Here is a 23,286-nt window from a genome sequence, read left to right as displayed (position 1 = left end):
TCTGGGTGGTGCCGGCAGGGCAAGACGTCTGGGTGGTGCCGGCAAGGCAAGACGTCTGGGTGGTGCCGGCAGGGCAAGACGTCTGGGTGGTGCCGGCTGGGTAAGGAGCCGGGCTGGGGACGGCAGGGCTAGACGTCTGGGTGGTGCCGGCAGGGCAAGACGCCTGGGTGGTGCCGGCAGGGCAAGGAGCCGTGCTGGGGCCGGCAGGGCAAGACGTCTGGGTGGTGCCGGCAGGGCAAGGAGCCGGGCTGAAGCCAGCAGGGCAAGACGTCTGGGTGGCGCCGGCAGGGCAAGGAGCCGGACTGGGACCGACACTGGGGGGCGCTCAGGGGCTGGAGCCGACACTGGAGGGCGCTCAGGGGCTGGAGCCGACACTGGAGGGCGCTCAGGGGCTGGAGCCGACACTGGAGGGCGCTCAGGGGCTGGAGCCGACACTGGAGGGCGCTCAGGGGCTGGAGCCGACACTGGAGGGCGCTCAGGGGCTGGAGCCGACACTGGAGGGCGCTCAGGGGCTGGAGCCGACACTGGAGGGCGCTCAGAGGCTGGAGCCAGTATGGTGGAGGAGCCCTTTCTCCTCCTACGCTTCCTTATTTTTGGTGGCGGGAAGCTGGCCACCTCTTCAGACACTGCTGGGCACTCCACTACCTCTGAAAGTGTTGCAGTGTCTGTTTCGGGCACCTCGAGGGATGTTGCTGCCGCCAGGGTGGTTGCTGGATGGGCTGCAATGGGTTCAGTCACCTCTAGGTGGGTGACAGGTGAGGAGGGCCCGTTCTTCCTCCTCCGTCTCCGTTGGTGGGTCATCGGAGGACTGGGGATTTGGCAGTCTGTGAGCGGGATTGGCGGTGGGCCAAGGGGAGGCAGGCCACCGTCTCCCTGGCTGTGGTACAAATAGCTCACAAACTGCCAGAATGACAGTATCCCCAGCATCCCCATCTCCCAGGCCTGAAGGGGGCTCCTTCAGTGCTGTGGTGGTAAACTCAAGCCCCTCTGCTGCGTAGACAAACTGGTAGGCAAACTCCTTGACTGAAGATTCCCCTTGATGAAGACCAAAGAGTTTGCCCAAACGTTCCTTCTGCTGGCATGCAGAGGGACGTGAACTGGGAGATGGGAAAAGGAAGATACCCATATTTCTGCTGAGTCCTCTGTTTTGGCCAGTTCGTACTGTCACGGTCGCGGTGGGGAAATAGGAAAAAGGAGCGAGGACTCAAGTGCAGCAAATAATGGGTGTTTATTAAGAATAAAATAAAAACAAAAAGGCAAAACAAACAACCCCGAGGGGGAAAACTCTAATAAAACAAATAAACGAACAAACAAACTTGACTAGACTGGCAGGACAAGACAGGGCTGGACACAAGACAGGAAACAATCGACGACGAACTGACAAAGAACTGAAAACATGAGGGGGATTATAAAGCAAAAAGTAAATTGACACACAGGTGAACACAATTAACTAATAATGGGTTGACAAGGAGGGTGGGACTAGACAATAGACGGGAGAGCGCATGACACAGAGAGACAATACAAGCCATGCGCTCACATAACACAACACTGAAGCACACGACAAAAGCACGTGACCACAATGTAAACACCGAGCCACGTGCTTTGACAAAAGACGCAAGACACGAGCACACGATAGATAAACACCTTACCGTGCGCTCACACATAAGCAACGCGCATGCTTCATCTCAGCGCCAACCAAAACTGAAACCAACTAGACGGAGGCGCCGAGAATAAAGCAGCGCGCTGCTGACAGAACAAACACAAACACTAGTACAAGAGCGCGCGCGTCTGAGGGACGCAGAGCGCGCGCGGCCACATCATGTGGCAGCGCGCACACTCCGCGTACACCCACGACGGCGCGCGCGCACACAGAGACAGAAACAGGACCAGACATTGAGTAGTGTCAGAGCTCTGCCACCAAAACAAGAATTTACAAGACCAAAGTGGCAGAACCCTGACATTGCAGCAATAGAGTTTGAAAGTTGAAGCAAACACCAGTTATTCCATCTTCCAAAATTTAAGAGAGCAAGGTGACAATGAGAGTGTGGCTCTGAAGTTTTTAACTGCTGAAATATATTGTCCTGGCTATTTTCCTGAAGATCATCGATAAGTGCTGAAACTTGATGCTGTTCAGACGTCTCTGTGGTGTGATCACATGTGATCTGTGTTGAGCTCAGTGTGCTGAGTGCAGGCGGCAGTGTGTCCTAGAGTAGTCGTTGTGGCTGTCCAAGTCCACTCAGGAGCTGATTTGAAGTCCTGTGGTCAGTTGGACATTAATAGGGATGTGTGTGTCATTTGGGTTGAGTTCAGTGAAGGGAAAAATAGATATTGTCCTTTAGCACTTTGTTTGTTTGGATGGAGGCTGTCGAATGTAAACCGTTGTCTTTGATTCCATAAGATATTGAATTTGTCAATGAAATTCAGTCCTTTACTGTTACATGCTTTTTGCAGCCATGCATTTAGGCCAAGAAGCTGTGAAAACATATTTGTCCCTTTTGATGGGAGTGGTCCAATGATGAACAGTGAATTTTCAATCTTTTGACTGTTTCTAAGGCCCCGTTTACATTAATGCATTTTAGTTTGAAAACGCATAAGTTTTGCTACGGTTACACCATCCGTCCACACTACGAGTTTTCGAGCGCCGACAACGGAGCGTTTTGGAAATCCTGGAGAGCCCGTTTTCATTCTAAAATGCTGCTGCTCTGTCTCAGTGTGGATGAAGGAAAATGGAGACATCTGAAAACGGAGGCGGGGCTGCTGAGATTCGCCAGCTGATTGGGGGTTTTGTGTCATTGCGTATCCTTCCCTTATTCATCAAGCCCCTATCACATGATTATACCAGAAGACCAGCCTTCACTGTAAACAACAACATGGAAACAGAAATGGGACTGTTGTTTGCACTTTTGTCTATTTTAGGCACCATTGTGCTGTTAAACTCTGCCTTTTTTATTACAGCAGCTGCATATTTGCTAGAATGCGCATGTCCAAAGTGCGCGAATGGTCATGTGATATACGTTTTTGTGGCGTAGTGTGGACGGAGATATGTTCAGAAATGCTAGGTGAAGCGTGAGTGTGGAGGCGGATCGTTTTTGATCTAAAACGCCATTTTCAAACTAAAACGCACCAGTGTAAACGGGGCCTAAGAGCTCACAGAAATCTCTCTTGAGCAGTTTTGACAGCTCCTTCTGAATATCATGCTTGCCCACATGAATGACAATCCTTTTAGCAGTCTTGTGCTTCTTCAAAATTTTCTGTCAAAAACTGTTGCTTGAGGGAAGCAGTATGACATTCCAGCTCTGCTCCTAAAATTCCTGATTATTGAATCTCCTACAATCAGTTTTCTTATCTCTGGTGTGATCGGTGCAGAGTGCCTAGTTGGCCTTGAGCCTCCATTCCATGCAGAATTAGCTGCTGAGTCATTCGCTATCTGTCTAATTGCCAACAGCTCTCCCCCCATAGCCCTAAATTTGCCCCATACCATACTCGCGTAAATCAGTGACAGACTGCTTGATAATTTCACATGGTGAAATATCTTGTGAGTTTGTAACTATTTTACATCAAATGTTACAAGAAGAATACTGTTCTTAAGAGTAGTTTTCATTTAACTAATGTATTGCAAATGTCAGGGTAGCCACAGCGGAATGAACCGCCAATTTATTCGCCAGCAACCCATCTCTTGGAAACATCCATACACACTCATTCACACTCATACACTAAAGACAATTTAGCTCACCCAATTCACCTGTACTGCATGTCTTTGGACTGTGGGGGAAACCAGAGCACCCGGAGGAAAACCCACGTAAACTTCACACAGAAATGCCAACTGACCCAGCCGAGGCTCGAACCAATGACCTTCTTGCTGTGAGGTGACAGCATTACCTGCTGCGCCACCGCATCGCCAGGTGATTAAATAATTCACCACATTTTGTACAGAGTTTCTGAACATCTGCGCACAAATTATTGGTCAAAGTAGTCAAATCAATTGGTTCTCTGATATCATGATGGTTTAACCCCCAGAGCCAGTTCTAAATGACCAGACAAAGTGGTGCTTGATATATATATATATATATATATATATATATATATATATATATATATATATATATATATATATATATATATATATATATATATATATATACACACACAGTTTAAGACAGAATTAAGACATCCTCGCTGTTTTATTTTTCCCCAATTTCTGTTTAATGGAGAGAAGATTGTTTCAACACATTTCTAAGCATAATAGTTTTAATAACTAATTTTTAATGACTGATTTCTTTTATCTTTGCCATGATGGCATAAAATAATATTTCACTAGATAATTTTCAAGACACTTCTACTGCTTAAAGTGACATTTAAGAGCCTAACTAGGTTCATTCATTTATTCATTCACTTGTCAGCATAGTCCCTTTATTAATCCAGGGCAACCACAGCGGAATGAACCGCCAACTTATCCAGCACGTTTTTACGCAGCAGATGCCCTTCCAGCTGCAACCCATCTATGGGAAACATCCACACACACACACACACACATATACTACGGACAATTTAGCCTACCCAATTCACCTTTACCACATATCTTTGGACTGTGGGGAAACCGAAGCACCCAGAGGAAACCCATGCAAACGCAGGGAGGACATGCAAACTCCACACAAAAACACCAACTGAGCCGAGGGTCGAACCAGCGACCCAGCGCTGTGAGGCAACAGCACTACCTACTGCGCCACTGCTTCGCCCCTTAACTAGGTTCATTAGGTCATATACAGTTGGTCAGAATTATTAGCCCCCCCTTTGAAATTACCTTTTTTTAAAAATATATTTCCCAAATGATGTTTACCAGAGCAAGAAAATTTTCTCAGTATGTCTGATAATATTTTTTCTTCTGGAGAAAGTCTTACTTGTTTTATTTCGGCTAAAATAAAAGCATTTTTTTAACAGCTATATTAGGGACGAAATTAATAGCTCCTTTAAGCTATATATATATTTTTGATAGTCTACAGAACAAACCATCATTATACAATAACTTGCCTAATTAGCCAATCCTGCCTAGTTAACCTAATTACCCTAGATAAGCCTTTAAATGTCACTTTAAGCTGTATAGAAATGTCTTAAAAAACATCTAGTCAAATATTATTTAGTCATCATGGCAAAGATAAAATAAATCAGTTAATAGAAATGAGTTATTAAAACTATTATGCTTAGAAATGTGTTGAAACAATCTTCTCTCCATTAAACAGGAATTGGGGAAAAAAATAAATAGGGAGGCTAATGATTCAGGAGGGCTAATAATTCTGACTTGAACTGTATATAGGGAGAATACTACTCTGTCTCATCTGAATGCTTCTCTTGTTCTGGGTCTCTCTATGTGGCCGGTCTTTGATGAGTTGCAGTTGGTGGGAAATGAGGGGACTTAGGTGTTCCTTGTTCCTCTCCAAGATGAAGCTGATAGCTCCTTGGGATGCTCGTCACACCGCTTTGGGTGCAGGCTGGCAGATTATATGTCCACTCAAAAGACTCATGGGCAACACAATTGGATGACAGTCCTACAGTATATGGTCAAGGATTTCCTGTTTAAGGTCCTTATAGGTTGTAATTGGACCAGCGTGGAGAAAAAAGAAGGTGCGCTGAGCCTCACCAGTCAACATCGGGGGCAGGACCTGCGGCCAGTCATCAACATTCCATTCTTCATTTTTAGCTGTGGTTTCCAACATTTGTAACTAGAATTCAGTGTCATCATGAGGGGTTAGCTTTGGCAGGGGTAAAATAGCTTGGGCACAAGGAGCTTAGGCACAAGTAGCGAAACACGCTGATTGTTGGCCAGGCACTGGATAGCTCTTGCTCCATCTGGTCCTGACGAGCAGCCAGATGCTTGGTCACTTGCTGCTGGTGGATGCTGACCTCAGTGAGCCACTGGAGAAGATCATCCATCCTGCAGAGGGAAGTAGAACTTGCCTGGAAGAAAAATATTCTTTTATTTTTAATTTTTATAGTTCAATGATGAGTGGGGGTGATTCTTTACTCTTTTGCCCGCATTCTCCACCAATGTAACTGGGTGAAGAATCATAAAACAAGACAAATCTAGTTTAGGGTGGGTTCATTTACAACAGGGGTGAATGAGTGCAAGGTCAGAAGGGGTGCTCTTGTCTATTGGGGTGGTCCGTGCCTGTGAGAAGTGTCTGGGAAGCCGATCAGTCACCAACAGCTGTCTGGAGAAAAGAAAGGGAGAAATGTTACTGCTCTCTCTTATACAAATACTTTTCCTGTTCTAGTTCTCTCTGTGTGGCTTTGATGAGTTGCAGCTGGTGTTGATTAGTTGGGAACAAGACCCAAGAATGTAATATATATTATTTATCTATTTATTTGTTGTTCTTTTATTTATGCACCTATTTAATGTATTTACCTTTACTGAAATACTGGCTTTTAAGCACATCAGAAATAACCCTTCACACTATTCTTAACCATTCCCAGAAGCTTTCCTTGGCAACTAAGTTTTTTATCAAGATTTTGTACCCAACATAGTAAAATTGTGCAAAAGGATGTGACAGGTAAACCAGATCTATAGGCGCAATCCTCTTGTTTGAGGAGAAGTTGGGCTGACAAGCGAAGTGGTCTAGTGGTCTAAAACAAAAGCAGAAAATGAACATAAGACTAAAAACAAAGATTACACGAAACAAACTTTAAATGAATGCCTGAGTAGGTATAGGTGAATATAATCTGCAACTTTAGAAACTAATGAGTAGAAACATACCAGGCAGTATAATATAAAAGTTGCATTATTATTAGATAATTTAACCATAACAATTTCAAGTCTCTTATTACTACAGTTACAGTCACAGTCATAATTTCCCTACACAATTAATAAAGTTTTAGCTGTGTGGATAAATAATAAATGTGTTTGCTTTGTATAGGGGCTGCAAAACAAATATCATCCAGTGATATCATCCAGTGACTCAATGCTTCACGAGATGAAGCATTGTCTATTTTCCCAGCATTCTTGGACACACACACACACACACACACACACACACACACACACACACACACACACACACACACACACACACACACACACACACACACACACACATAGCTGTAAAGTATTTTATACAGTTAAAACTGCTTATTACATGACCTCTCCCTACCCCTGCCTCTAAACTGATCCAAAGAATGCCAAAAGACCTTGTTAAGTATAATTTTGATGCATTGTAAAAGCAAAGACTTCATGCATCCTCATAAACCACTGTACAATTAGGTCATACCCATGTCATTATATAAAAACTGTCTTCGTAAACTACCAAAACCAGTACACACACATACACACACTCAAACACACTCAAACACACACACACACACACACACACACACACACACACACACACACACACACACACACACACACACACACACACACACACACACACACACACACACACATACACATACACAAAATTGGACATTAAATTAGGTTAAAACTCCAGTTAAACCCCAGAAGTCTTACGCCTTTCCTTCCTTTCTTTAGGTACAGATTAGGCATAATCTGAGGTTGGACACATTTGCTGAACTGCCAGTGTCATTGGTTCTTTTCTCCCTGATCTGCATTGATATAGTGGAAAGAATCCGACATTGCAGACTTACTGGTCAAGGTAAAACAAGATTTACTGCTTTTTAAATCAAATAAATACTTAAAATACTTAAAAAAAACTATTCTTATAGGGGCCAAGCATCAAATATGTAATCTTGTTTGGCTGTGTGTAGAATTTTTTAAAGTTATCAAACAGAAATGTGACAATATTAACCATGGTAAAATTGCAGTCTCTAATTCAAACATTCCCAGTCGTACAAATTTGTGCTAATTTATGCTAAATAACTTTGAAACTGTAAAGGGGGATCATTTTTTTTTCATTTACAGTTTTTTTTTTTTTTTTTTTTGCTTTGACCTGGTTAAAGAAACTAGGATAAACTTAATTTTCCTCAGTATCCCAGCAGAGCAGAAGACATGTCTTGCAAATGTGTAAACCCTTACTCATTGGATTGACACATTTTTCCCAACATTTTTTAAAACAGTTAACAAGGATGTCATTCAAGCAGTCCAAACCCTATTGTTTTAGCTTTGGTAACCAAACAGAAACCATCTATTCCTAACTATTAGAAACTATCAAGATTAGTATGAAATCTTTAAAGCAACGGTTTGACACTCAAATCACACAAATCTTTAATTAGAAAGCAGTCTGCAAACCTCATTAAAAAGTTCTATATTGATCTTTGCTAGCATGGATGGAGGAGGTCAATACTGGCTATGTATTATACTCCTTAAAGATTTACCTTTATTTTGGTTTACATGTGTTTGCTGCAATATTTACAGTATTTACAGTAATTAGGTTCTTTTTTTGTTACAGTATTTCAATTTTCATTCGCAGTTAGAAAAAATGTCATAGATTCAATAAAATTTTAATCAAAGCATTTCTTTTTCTGGATCCAGTTTTTGCAGAAAGTAAAAATTGGCACAGCCTACATTGAAAGACAACAAACAACACTGGCAATAGGCTACAATGTCAAGCAATGGTGCACTGCCTCACAATGAGTTCTGTATTTAGTATTTTGTTGTCTGTTATGTAACACTTGATTGAAAGAGCTCATTTACTTGTTTGCAATTTGTGTTGTTTGAAGGCAAATTTGCTTTTGTTGCATGTTTTAATTGTTTTGGCAGTTAGTGCCTTTTGCAAGCAAAATATGTCATTTTGACCATGAGTGCCACTGTTTAGACCTGTGTGTTGTTAATGTTTTGAAAATGTGGAGTGTCAGTTGATGCTGACATCAAAGCAAACAAGAAAAACTGTAACATATAGACAATTGTAGTGCTGTCGTTTTACAGTTCTGTATGGAGTTTGCATGTACACCATTCACTGCCAGGAGTTAGACTGACAGGTGATCTGACCAATCACAGGAAATATGTTCCTGGATCATGTTCTAACCCTATTTTCCTAAACTTTATCCTCGGACCTGAAAGAGACATGGATGTTGCATGTTTTATTAGACAGGAGAGCAACTGTTTGAATGCTTTTATGATATTTTATATTAATCTAGCTTAAATGTACTTTTCTAATTGTTGTTTTGTCCACACATTTTAACTTGACAAGTAATGTGACCTGTATGAGTATTACATTTATTAGAGCCAAATAATGTCAATTTAAATGATCAAATTACAAAATGTATAACAAAGTAATTTATTGCCTCATCCATGAGTATGATTTCTGCCTGATTAATTTCCATTGGTGGTGTAAGTGAATGTGTCTAAACCATAATTTAACACTTAAACATATTTAGCACGCTCCAGTGGCAAAACCTACATATTGTGCTTTTAAGACATAAAAAAAAACATTATTTTTCTCCAATGATGCTTTTGTCAGGGTTCTGCCACTCTGGTCTTGTAAATTCTTATTTTAGTGGCAGAGCTCTGACACTACCCATGTCTGGTCCTGTTTCTGTCTCTGTGTGCGCGCGCGCCGTCGTGGGTGTACGCGGAGTGTGCGCGCTGCCGCTTGATGTGGCCGCGCGCTGCGTTCCTCAGACGCGCGCTCTTGAACTAGTGTTTGTTTGTTCTGTCAGCATCGCGCTGCTTTATTCTCGGCGCCTCCGTCTAGTTGGTTTCTGTTGGTTGGCGCTGAGAAAGCATGTGCGTTGCTTATGTGTGAGCGCACGGTAAGGTGTTTATCTATCGTGTGCTCGTGTCTTGCGTCTCTTGTCAAAGCACGTGGCTCGGTGTTTACATTGTGGTCACGTGCTTTTGTCGTGTGCTTCAGTGTTGTGTTTGTTGTCATGAACATGCGGTTAATGAGTTCTCTCATTGGCTGCATGTTCTTGTCCTGTTATGTGAGCGCATGGCTTGTGTTGTCTATCTGTGTCATGCGCTCTCCCGTCTATTGTCTTGTCCCACCCTCCTTGTTAACCCATTATTAGTTAATTGTGTTCAAATGTTTTGTTAATTTTCTACAGTTTATAAACCCCTCACATTTGCTGTCCTGTGCCAGTTCGTCATCACATTTCATCGTTTGAAGTTTAGTCCTGTTGTGTTTCCAGTCCTCATCCTTGCCAGTCTGCCGAGTCCTGTTTGTATGTGAATGTATTTGTTTTGATAATGTTTTCCCCCTCGGGGTAGTTTATTTTGCATTTTATTTTATTTTTATTATTTAATAAATTCCCATTTTTCCTGCACTTGAGTCCTCGCTCCTTTCCCCTCACCAACCCTGACAGTACGAACTGGCCACATTAGAGGACTCAGCGGAAATGGGACTATTTCTGCGCCCAGCTTGCTCCCAGCAAGAAGGACCCATCGACCAACCCCCAGCCAGAGGACTGTCTCACAGGCAGAACCATTGCCCCTTGGCATCTACGCCGAAGATCTTCTCGAGGCAGTGCGGGGGCTTGGGTTCAGTGAGACCACCCTCATCCACATCTTTCTGGCTGGATTGGATGAGCCATTCGATTGGGAGGAGCTGGGTGATATGGACGTATTGGACGTATTGGGAGGTGGTGGACTATTCCTGTCTGAGGATGGAGAGGGAGATCCTGGAGGGGGAATGGACCCCTCTCACCACCACCACCAGCACCATCTCCTGGTCCATGTCCAGCCCCCAAGGGTTAACCCGCACCCAAAAGCAGAGGCGGAAGAGAAAGGCCTCTTCTGCGAGAGTTGCTCCAGCCCCTGAGCGCCCTCCAGTGTCGGCTCCAGCCCCTGAGCACCCTCCACCGCCCTCCAGTGTCGGCTCCAGCCCCTGAGCGCCCTCCAGTGTCGGCTCCAGCCCCTGAGCGCCCTCCAGTGTCGGCTCCAGCCCCTGAGCGCCCTCCAGTGTCGGCTCCAGCCCCTGAGCGCACCTCAGTGCCGGTCCCAGTGCGGCTCCTTGCCCTGCCGGCACCACCCAGACGTCTTGCCCTGCCGGCACCACCCAGACGTCTAGCCCTGCCAGCCCCAGCCTGGCTCCTTGCCCAGCCGGCCCCAGCCTGGCTCCTTGCCCTGCCGGCCCCAACCAGACGTCCTGCCCTGCCGGCCCCAGCCCGGCTCCTTGCCCTGCCGGCACCACCCAGACGTCTTTCCCTGCCGGCACCACCCAGACGTCTTTCCCTGCCGGCACCACCCAGACGTCTAGCCCTGCCGGCCCCAGCCCGGCTCCTTGCCCTGCCGGCCCCAACCAGACGTCTTGCCCTGCCGGCCCCAGCCCGGCTCTTTTCCCTGCCGGCCCCAACCAGATGTCTTGCCCTGCCGGCCCCAGACCTGCTCTTTTCCCTGCCGGCCCCAACCAGACGTCTAGCCCTGCCGGCCCCAGCCCTGCTCCTTGCCCTGCCGGCCCCCCACAGACATCTGGTCTTGTTTCCCCTCATAGACCCTCCGTGGGTCGTCCCTCCTGCTCCTCCCTTGTGTTCCTTTCCTCCACCCTGGACGGACCCCCTGGCTCCCCCCTGGTTCCCTGCTGGGTCTCCCGACCCGCTGGACCCACCCTGGACAGTTCCTCCGGTCCCACCCTGGACTGATCCTCCCTTTTCTTGCCCTCTCATCCCTCCCTTGTTTGTCGTTTTGGGTCTGGCTTGGCTTCCCTCCCTCCCCCCATTCATGTCGTCTTGCCTGTTCACCTCCCAGTCATGTGTCTGTTGATGTTTCTTGTTTTGTTGTCTTGTGGTGTTTCTTGTCTGTCTTGTACCTTGTTGGATGTTCCCTTTAGGGAACCAGGTGGCCAGGTGGCGTCCCTTTTGGGGGGGGGGTTGGTGGGAAGGGGGAAACACTTTACAGGTAAAACACCTTACAATAATAGGTAAAAACACTTTACAATAAACAACATATGGAAGCAGCATAACGTAAGAATGAGTAAATATTAGTTCCGTCTCAGACAAACACTACAAGTTTATGTTAAGTTGATTGACTAAAGGATTCACTTCGAAGCACCTATCATTGATTTGTATAAACAGGCTTATGGAATGCCTATGACATTGACAAGCACAGTGCTTGCAGGTGTAGCCACTGCACAATTAGGAGTTTAAAAGGCTACCTTTGAGAGGAGCTCATTAGACTTAGCTTAAACTTTTAAAAAATTACTGCAGTTTTTTTTTAATAAGAATACTGCAGTTTTTAAAGGAATACTGCAGTTTTAGTTAAATTGAAAAAAGTGCATTACAACTGAAGTACTACAATACAACCAACTGCAGTACATATACTGCACAACAACTGAAGTACTACTACAGTACAAAGGCAGCACAACTACTGCAATTCAACTGAATTACTACAACAGTACAGCTGCAGTGCAACTACTGCAATAGTACTTAAGTGATACTACTACTATAATGCAGTACAACTACTGCAGTGATACTGAATCACTACAACTACTATAATGCAGTACTGCTACTGCAATACATGTTAAATACTTTATTGCACAAGTATTAAAAGTGCACTTTAGTTTTGTTATGTATTGCAGTATTGTAGATGCATTTCTGCAGTTAGTTATACTTCAGAAAAGAACAATACAATATAATGTATTAGTACTTCAGCATTACAGCAAAATTACTGAAACCTCCTTTGGAAACCATTGTCCACAGAGCAGGAAAAGTACAGTAGTTACTGTACTGCAGTTATACTGTAGTAGTAATTCAGTTGAATTGCAGTAGTTGTTCTGCATTTGTACTGTAGTAGTACTTTAATTGTATTGCAGTAGTTGTACTGCGGTTGGTTGTATTGTAGGACTTCAGTTGTATTGCAGTAATACTGCAATATACTTAAATAATCTAGTTTTTTTGTGTCTATTAAATGCACTTTTCAGAAGTTAACTTAAACTATAGTATTCTTTAAAAAGAAAACAAAAAACTAATTGGTGATTGGTGCATCTAAACAAATACTCTAGTCGATCAAATAGGCATAAATATCTTTGTTCTTTGTACCTTTCCTCCTTTAAGGAACGAAGGTTACACCCGTAACCAAGACATTGTCATTCCATCTTCATTCACTTGACTGAATTAATTTAATTAAAGTTTACTTGTATAGTGCTTTTCAAAGTAATTTTGTTTTAAAGCAGCAAGTTCACTTTAATACATTCAAAAACCAAAGGAGAAAAATATTGTGTATAGGGTGGACTCTGCTGTATATTTTAATCAGCACAATTACACAATAAGACTTTTTTGAAGTAGTAATATATATGTATATATAACTGATCTGATTATTACAATAATTGAGAAAATAACTGTGTATACTGACCAAGAGTTTGTTTTGTCTTGCAGCATTGGGACAATCTATTCACAGGTTTTCTGGATTTATCTGCAACTGTACAATTTCTGAATCATTTGAAATAAAACATAAGCAAATAAGGGAGAATCAGTGTAGTTGCTGTTCATAATAGTTTTAATCAAAAGATTTATTTAAGGGGTGGTGGCTCAGTGGTTAGCACTGTTAGTTTGAGTCCAAGCTGGATCAGGTGGCATTTCTTTGTTAGGTTTGCATGTTTTTCCCGTGTTTGTGTAGGTTTCTTCAGGGTGCTCTGGTTTCCCCCACAATCCAAAAATATGCAATATTGCTGAAATGGATAAACTGAGTGTGTGTGGGAATGAGAGAGTGTATGGTTGTTTCCCAGCACCGGGGGTTTACAAATTAGTGTACTCTCAGTGCTGGAATGTTGCTGGAAGGGCACCTGTTGCATAAAATATGGCAGGGTAATTTGCGGTTTATTCCACTTTGATGACCCCAGATAAATCAGGGACAAATGAGAAGGAAAGTGAATAAGTGAGATTTATGCAAATTTAATGGTATGTAGTCAATGAGATGTAATGGGGCACACAGTTTTGCATGCATTGTGTATGTCTACAAGCTAGATTTAAACTGAGTGAATGTATCTGAGCCCTGACCTGACGTGGAAAAGAAGACACTGGTAAACAATGTAGTTTTAACAGATTGCACAAAATTGTTCTTGGTGCTTCATTCTGTCAATGATGCATTTTATTAAGGCTAGTAATAGGCTAATAGTAGAAGCTTATAGGCTACTGTGTGAGCATGTCTTAGGATGCTTGCTTTTAAACTAGCTATTTAACTTTAACTATGTGAATGTATTCTCATTTATGAATGTATTTTTGAACAGGCTGTGATGTCAAGTTGTGACTTCAGCATTTTAAACTAAAATACTCCATAATTTTTGGGTATATAAAATAGGAATATGACGTCATTTAAAATGGTAAAGGGTTTGCTTTTATATATTAAAATTTCTAAATTATATTATGTACTTTTATATTATCTAAAAAGCACATTCTGTCATCTTAGCTTGAACTTTTTTGAACTGAGCACCTCACAAAAAACATAAGGATGTATTGTACTTGTTGACATAGTCAACAGATATAGCATTTACAATACGTTTCTCATTAGGGCAGTGGACCTGCACTGTCATACATCTAACCACTGTGGGATTCTGATAGGGAAAACCACTCTCAGAAGCACTGTATTTCTGGGCATAGTTGTCAATCTAACAAATGTCACTGCATTTTCATTGTCGGTGTGGAAAATTCTTCTGTCTTTATGCATGTAATAAACTGTTATTTTTATGCAATTCCTTCCCTCTTTCCACACATGACACTTTCACTTAAACATAGCGGGAATAACCCTTTGTTCCGACCTTTTCAAATTGGTGATACGAAAAACAATCAGCAATCTATAGCATTTACAAAACGTTTCTCATTGGTGCAAGTGATTGGATTGATTTACAAAATCAATATTTAATATGGTTGTTTTTTCAGTTTTTTGCTGTTCTTCTGCTTTGAATGTAGCCAGATTTGTTTTTATGGTGTGGCATTCATGTGATGCCTTATGTTTATTTGCTTAAACTTTATTGCCTGCACTGCTTGTCGCAAAATGGAAATTTGTTTATAACACTGTTGACATAAACAAAACCATACAAATAACACATAATACCACAAACAATAACAGCAGAAACTAAGAAAATTACACCAATTTTTAAAACTATCCTAGCCTTATACATACATAATCTAATTTAGAACAACAACTTTTAAAAGCATTTTTTCAGGCTCTAGGAATTTTAAACTTACACCCTGATGGCAACATTTCAAAAGTTTAGTGAAGGGGATGTTAGATCAGGTTTTCAAACACCCACATAATTTTAACTATGTGTTAATCATTGAAAAGTTAGTTAAATTACAGTGCTGTTGTATATTTTTAATGTAAGTTAATCATTGTCTATCAGATTTTGTTATATCATTGTGTAGTGATTAGCTCTCTGTAATTTACAGTATGTTTTAGCTTGGTATAATCACAGTCTCCATCAAGGATGGTTTTACAAAATCCATCAGCACTGGGCTCAGAGCATAACCTCTACTGTTGTGGACCATGTTTAACTACATAAAAATTCCTGCACTGATTCACTTTATTGTATGTCACTATTTACGCCACCACAGACATTACAACTAAAAGAAAGAGCACAAGTAGTGTCAAGCTGAGCACATCAGAAAGTCATCAGCAAATAGTGTTTGTTATGAACTGCTGGGACATCCATTGGCAAAATTTGGACATTATAATCTGCAAAACAAGTTGTAGAGTAGTATAAAAGACTGATTGACTGATTATTCACTGCATTAACCACACAACCATAGAGTTAAAGCAGCCATACACTGTGTTCAAGCAGCATGAAATCCCCCTAACCCTCCACTCCCCTCCTGATGTGCTGCATGACTCTGAAAGTCTGACAAATTAGGAGCTGCATTTGGGTGCATGCCAAGTTTCACATTCACTAAATACAGCCCTAAAAAAATCTCCATTAAATTCCCCATACGTGATAAACTCAGTATTAATAAATACATGCTACAAACTCAGTTGTAAATTAAAGGACAGAGGAAATAGTCGTTTTTATCTCAATAATAATACAACATAGACTCAAAAGGTACAGAAGTACTACTTGGAACATCAGCTGCCTCAGACCCTTCACACATGGTTACAGGCTGTGCTTTCACAAAAATCAACTCTAAAATGCCATGGAAAAGGTGTTAGTGAGGCCAACAGAGTGTGCTCACTATCAGTGAGCACTGTCTTTTGAATGAGAGGTTAAACTGAGGTCCTAACTCTCTGTGGCCATTTGAAATCCCACAGCACTTTCATAAAGAGTAGAGGTATAACCCCGGTGTCCTGGCCAAATTCCCTTAACCCTCGGTCCTTAACTCTCTAAGGTCTTCTGTATTACGGGTGTTACAAGCCAACTTTTTTTAAAGACTTGCAAAAGAAACTTAAAAACATTCCATCTATTTTGTCATACAGATAAGTGTTATACATATTTAAAGACTGTATGTGCACCCATAATAAAAACTTAATGTTGATTTTTGTAAAATAATAAACTGAGGTTAAATTAGGTTAAGTGTCTGCCATCAATATTTCTGAACTGTAACTGAAACATGAGTCTGCTGAAAACTTAGAAAGTTTGCTTTTACGTTATGTAACTCAACTGTAACACAAATAGTCTCTGTTTTTTTTTCATTATGTTGAAGCAAGGAGGGATGTACAATTTTCCATTTAACCCTCATTACTTTGATTAGCTGCACGCAGTTTGCCTCCAGCTGCTTTTTGCATGCAAAAGAGCACATTTCAAGCCCCCCCACGGGTTGATCAAACAAAAGAGCTTGGCATTGTTATGCCAAATGTTGAAGTTTATTTATTAAATACACAGAATGGCTTAAAAAACAGAAATTATTCAGATATTGCCAAAGTTTATTGTGTTCATATTTGATCAACTTATTAATTTCTATCAGTCAATCTAACAGTCACAGATGCAGCCCACATAAACATGTTTCGTTGTAGACCAATGCCACTGCAGTGATGGCAGAGTACAGAGTACCTATACATTTTAATCATTGTAGACTACTGCCACAGCAGTGACAGCTCCCACAGGTGTCCACATATACTTTGAATTATTATAAATCAATACCACATCACTGTAGATCACTGCCACAGTAGTGATGGCTCCTTCAGTATTCAATTCAATTCAGCTTTATTTGTATAGCGCTTTTACAATGTAGATTGTGTCAAAGCAGCTTCACATAAATGGTCATAGTAACTGGAACAGTGTGGTTCAGTAACTGGAACAGTGTGGTTCAGGTTTTAGTGTTTAAGTTCAGTTCAGTTCAGTTTAGCTCAGTTCAGTGTGATTTAATCATTACTGAGAGTTCAAACACTGAAGAGCCAATTCATCGATGCGTAGCTCTACCAATCCTGAACCATGCGAGGCAGTGGCGACAGCGGAGAGGGAAAAAAACTTCACCTGATGGGAGTGAAGAAAAAAAACCTTGAGAGATCCAGACTCAGTTGGGCACGACCATTTTAATTTCTCCGCTGGCCAAAAGTCTTGTGCAGAGCTTCATTCGCCGTGGTTTAGGCAGGAAGATGGCCTCAATGAAGACTCGTCTGTCCCTGGAGCGTCGTTGGAATCAGACTCATGTTCTCCACTCCCCACGACCATCAGCGCAGCAGCAGCTCAGGATATGGCCTGGTCCCGGATATGGAATCCTTGGGATCATCACGTCGCTGGTCTTGGATAAAATCAGTGACTCCGCATAATCTGAGGACCTCGGGATGAGTATCCCCAGGTGAAAATAGAGAATAAAGAAAATAATTAGCGTAGCTGCTGTTCATTGTGTATATAAGCAAGATGCAGAAGCCAGTGTGGAACCCGCTAGGTGATGCATTGAGTGTATGCTTTACTAAACAGATAGGTTTTTAATCTAGTTTTGAACTGGGAGAGTGTGTCTGAGCCTCGGACGTTATCAGGAAGGCTATTCCAGAGTGTAGGAGCCATGAAAGAGAAGGCTCGACCTCCTTTACTTGATTTTGCTATTCTAGGTACTACCAGAAGCCCTGAATTTTGAGATCTTAAAGAGCGAGTTGGTTTGTAGCGAGACAGAAGGTTGGTTAGATAAACAGGAGCTAGATTATTTAGAGCTTTATAGGTGAGAAGTAATATTTTAAATTCAATACGAAACTTAACAGGCAGCCAGTGTAGGGAGGATAAAATTGGGGTTATATGATCATATTTTCTGGACCTGGTCAGAACTCTGGCTGCTGCATTTTGTACTAATTGAAGTTTGTTAATAGAGGATGCTGGGCAGCCAGCAAATAGAGCATTACAGTAATCCAGTCTCGAAGTCATAAAAGCATGGACTAGCTTTTCTGCATCTGAGATGGATAGCATATTTCGTAATTTAGCGATATTTCTCAGATGAAAGAAGGCAGTTTTTGTGACATGGGATATATGGTTTTTAAAAGTTAGATTGCTGTCTAATATGACACCCAGATCTTTTATAGTAGAGCTAAAGCTAACTTTGTATCCCTCTAATTGTAAATTGAGTTGCGAGATCTGCTGTGTGAAAGATTTAGGCCCAATAAGTAATAATTCTGTTTTGTCGGAGTTTAAGAGAAGAAAATTGTTGGTCATCCAGTCTTTGATGTCTTTGATACACTCAGTTAGTTTAGAAAGTTCAGACGTCTCGTCAGGTTTAGTTGAAATATATAATTGAGTATCATCTGCATAGCAGTGAAAGCTGATCCCATGTCTTCTAATAATGTCTCCCAGAGGTAGCATGTAAATTGTAAACAGTAAAGGGCCTAAAACTGATCCTTGAGGCAAAGTTTATTGAATCATTGTAGATCACTGCCATTTCAGTGACTGCTTCCAGGAGCCCAAATACCCATTGAATCATCATAGATCACGCTAGGTCTTTGATTTATAGCATAATAGATCTTGCTAGATCCCACTCTTGCATGAATCTACATATACATTGCATACACTTCCATATTTACATTTCACTACTGATGTATCATCCATACTTACTGCTGAAGCAGTAGCCACTGTTGTCAGAACTCATTTATCCATCCATTGCATCCATTCATTTATCCATCCATCCATTGCAGATCACTACTGCCACAGCAGTGATGATTCCCATAGGAGTCCAAATAAAATTTGAATCATTGGTGAATTACTGCATCAGCAGTGACAGTTCCTACAGGAGGCCACATATGCATTTCATTACTGCCAAGCATTAACCGCTCCCACAGGAGCTGCATCTACATTACATCACTGCCACGGCAGTGTCCATTCCTGCCAGAGCCATTTCTCTCTCATTCCCAACGCAGTACAGCACCTCTTCAAATTTTCAAGTCTTTTTGCTGTTCTGCTGTAATTTGCAAAGGGTGTCTTTTTGAGCTCAGATCCCTTTCCCCAGATATCACACCAAATATGTATATTCTATTCAGTCAAATATCTCTGAGTGTGAACTCATAAAACAATGATCCAAATAGTTTTTGCGTGCAGGCTCCGGTGCAGTTTAGCCAAGTCTACTGCTGTTGTAGATAATGTCAAACTAAGAAAAGGTTCCTGCACTGATTCACTTAGTTGTGTGCTTCTATTCATTCCTCTAAGAACATTACAACTAAAAGAGAAAGAACACTTATAAATGAATGGGATTTGCATATGACTATAATTCCTTCCCTTCAGTGTAGTGCATATAAATCTGCATTTGATCAAGAAAGAGATTCAATATTTAGTCTTTTCAGCCAAACTATTGTAATTCTTTAGTTACAAAATATAAAATAGCACAGAAATACTGGGATTACACACTACAGTTCATATATAAACAATAATAAAAAAAAAAATTAAACTTAGAATGTACCGTTCTTTAGAGTTTTTGCATCAATGATTGACAATGAGACTAAAAATTAAATATAAGGATTTGGTGTTGCTTTTGTTTACAAGATTGTGATGTTAAATATATAAATATAGCATTATCAGCAACAAAAGCGAAGGTTGTTTTTTTCATGTTAATCTATAACTGACTATTGAATATTTCATTTTTAAAAATGTGTTATTTACATTACAGGTTATTTCTTGATTTATTTTTGTAAAAATCCCAGGTTTTATATGTTATTTTTAACCCAAAAGTTTCTTGCTTTACTGTTCTTGTAATGAAATAAAAGCAAATCAAATTTGTCAATACTTGTCTATCTACTGTGTCCCTATAACTCTCATAGCAGTTTAAAAAATTCCTTATTTGAGTCTAAAACAGAGGGGCCAAGTCTTTTTGGTGATGGGTCCTTAATTGTGGGATGGTTTGCCTGTTCATCTTAGAATGACCCCTTCTTTATCAGTTTGTTATTTTTATCACTCTCTCTAAAAATTATTTTTCTTAATCGTCCCAATCATAACAAACATGCTTTTCAGTTTTGAAAATGTGAGGCATGTTACATAGCCTTTTTTTTATTTATTTTTTTGACAAGAAAAAAGCAATGCACTCTGCTTTTATGTTGATATTCACTGCTTAAGAACCACTACCCTAGACTTATAAAACTGATCACCGACTACCAGGAAGTAGTAAACTCAGTCCTGACTATTCAAAGCCATGGTTTGCACCATACATTATGATTTATTTATATATCTTCATTTCTCTCAATTTAATTGTTTTGAAATATTTATAATAATGTACCTGCATACCGTGCAAGGCGGAAGCAGCCTGGCCCGCAGCCTTGTAAGCGCTGGCTCTGAGGGATGCAGATAACCTATAGGCTTTGGACGGTAGACAAGGCGAACCTCGCCAAGAAGAGGCGCCACTCAGACAAAGATTGACCGCAATGGCACGCTCAACCTGAGGAATCGCCTCATACCCCCTGGCTGCTCCACCCTCAAGAGTGGTGAGGGCAGAGGGACATGCAGCAAGGGCAGAAAAAGGTGCCCTCCAGGACTCTGTGAGCCTACTGTGCACCTACAGGAAGGGGACGAGAAGCTTCGAAGGCTTGGCCCTTTTGTCCTCTACGTGGCACCCATTTAGTCAGTCAGGTCGCAGAGCTGGGGGATAAACCATCTCCAACTCCACAGTGTGTGTTTCCAAATCCAGAAACACACAGTCGGAGCGTCATCCTGAAAAGGACGTGCTGCATGACCGTGTTGCTCTTTTAGTAAAATTTGCAACTTTATACAAACTGCTCTGGAGGAACAGACCCAAAGAATGCCAGGCAGGGGAGAAGCCCAGCTGTCTGCCGCTGCGTGTACACACTCTGGACCAGCAGACCACTCTCGTTCACTCAAATCACTGGATATCAGCAGGAGGAACCCTCATCGACGCTCTCAGAAGGCTGCAGAAGTCTCTGAAGCAAAAAGGATGCCTCATCTTTCTTTCGCTGTGGTTTTATGCTAAATTGATTGCAACAAGCACCAGGTGCGCAAGCTGACGCTGCCAATTCATTTGGCATTTCATTGGGCCGTTTACATACTCTTTCGGACGATTAGCTTTCTGAACAAAATTCCAATACGTGGATTAAAAATCCACTAATAGCATTGAAGTTCCCCAGCCGAAGGGGAATCATAGTTAGAAAAAGCAGGTTAATCTATGATTTAATTAAATATTAATTAATTATATAAAAATAAATAGAGAATATAATAGTGATGATCTAAAGAGGAAAACTAATCCAAATCATAACCTTTTCAAAGACTTTAAGAGAAGGCCTACTGGGCAAAAAGTGGATGCCTCTCAGACAGTTTTAGAAGCTGTCATTCATTCATTCTCACCATACTTAAGGGCTTGGTCGTGTGTTATTCCTCATAGCATCCACATGGGATAAAAGATCAGCATCTTAACTCATAGGCGAGTTTTTCGTGAAATGGAGTTGCAGTTTATTGTATAGTAAATCAAACTCATTCAAAGTAGCGTTGTTACACAAAAACACGTTATTAATGCATGTTACACTTCCGACTGCACATTGTGTTTTGAGGTAGGGGACGTTTTAATTTGCCATTCACTGACAGTCGAACAGGCTCATCCAGTTTATCAAACTCTGTCTTTTAAATTTAAAATCGAAATCAAAAGCGGAATATGTCTCCTCATAAAAGTCTGTGTATCAGCACTTTGCTGCATTGAAAACATGATTTGATTTGCGCTTCTGATTGGTTCTCGAGATATAGCAGCTTTTGCTGTCAAAGGCAAGTGGCGTTTAGCGGCTTTTGCATACAAACTGTTACTTCTAAATGCACTGGGATTTGGATGATTTGAAGCAAATCTATTTGTTGATGCTGTAGTACGTGCCTAAAGCATTTACTCAATGTCATTAGCTCATTTTTGGCGGAACGGGCGTTTAGCGGTTTTTGCATCTGAACTCTTCATATACTCACAATGTAGAAGTTCCCATTGTGAAGGGGAACTCCACAAGCCAGTGAAGCATTTCTTGAGAATTATTTATTTATTTTTTGCAGTATAAGGGAAAGCCAGATTATATGGAGTTGTCCGTAATCAAAGATCTGTAATCTCACTATTAAAAATATAAAAAATCTTTACATGAAGGAGAGGAAACCAGTTAGAAGTCTTTTGGTCCTAAGCAGTTTGCATTAAACAAAACACCACTGTGTACAATTGAGATGAAGTGCAAAAACATGTTAGTTACAGTGTGTTACTGACTACTATCTTTAACTTCATGTATAATTTAATATATTGATCCATTATTAATACATTTTATAATGTTAATTAGAGAATATATTAATAATAATATTAAAAGGAGGACAAAAAAATCCAGCTCAAGGGTGTTCCAGTATCCTGGCATGACATTTTAAAGTAGCCCCATCAAAACTGGGCAGATAATATTTTTATGTAACAGCTTCTTATCCCCTTGCTTTTTTCAAATGCTAAAAAGTGTAGTGATGGGGTACTTTCTTTGGACAATATTAACAATACAAGCATCTTCTAATTTGGCCAGCTCAACCATTTTGAATTGGCATGTCATATAGAACTAAACTAAATTAGTTAATTGTTTTGGGTCACCGCCAGAACAGACAAAAATACATAAATTCTATATATTTATGTTTACTTTATGCTTAGAAACAGGCTGGGCTTTGTTGTCCAACAGCCCACTAGGAAAACTTCTGATGCTCTCATTGGCCTATCCACCTTTAATAATACTAATAGGGGATACTTTGTGGCCAAGTGTGTGTATCTATTGCCTGCTATTTAAAAGAAGTTGTTTGTTGTTGTGAACTATTTGCTATGTTTTCTTATATTCCTTATCTACGAGTTGGGAAAAGTACTTTTGCCAACTGATCTGCTTATTCGTGATTTTTGAATGATAATTGCTGCCTAAATTGAGATCAGGGCCACTAAAAATTTTGTTTTGTGAAAATGATGTCACATAATATTTATAAAATATCATTAGCCATGGGAAAAAAATTTGTTACCTTAATGTAGTCATTATATAGTATATATCTTTATATGGAATATGTAACTAGATCATAA

The 23,286-nt window shown here is 41.0% G+C and overlaps 1 protein-coding gene across 2 annotated transcripts in view; it reads left to right on the top strand.

The window, feature by feature from the left end:
• LOC110439952 (transmembrane protein 236-like) overlaps positions 1 to 23,286 on the top strand; it is a 766,382-nt gene that overhangs the window by 19,288 nt on the left and 723,808 nt on the right. The window contains exon 3 of one of the 2 annotated variants that reach the window (XM_073907388.1): positions 7,520 to 7,643. The exons of the other annotated variant lie outside the window; for it this stretch is intronic. Within the exon in view, the coding sequence (XP_073763489.1) occupies positions 7,520 to 7,643 (124 nt within the window). The remainder of the gene's footprint in view (positions 1 to 7,519; positions 7,644 to 23,286) is intronic. 2 annotated transcript variants of the gene reach the window in all.

Source organism: Danio rerio, chromosome 7, assembly GCF_049306965.1.
Source record: "Danio rerio strain Tuebingen ecotype United States chromosome 7, GRCz12tu, whole genome shotgun sequence".
NCBI lineage: Eukaryota > Metazoa > Chordata > Actinopteri > Cypriniformes > Danionidae > Danio > Danio rerio.
The sequence above is the reverse complement of the archived record's forward strand: the minus strand, read 5'-3'. Positions and strand labels throughout refer to the sequence as shown.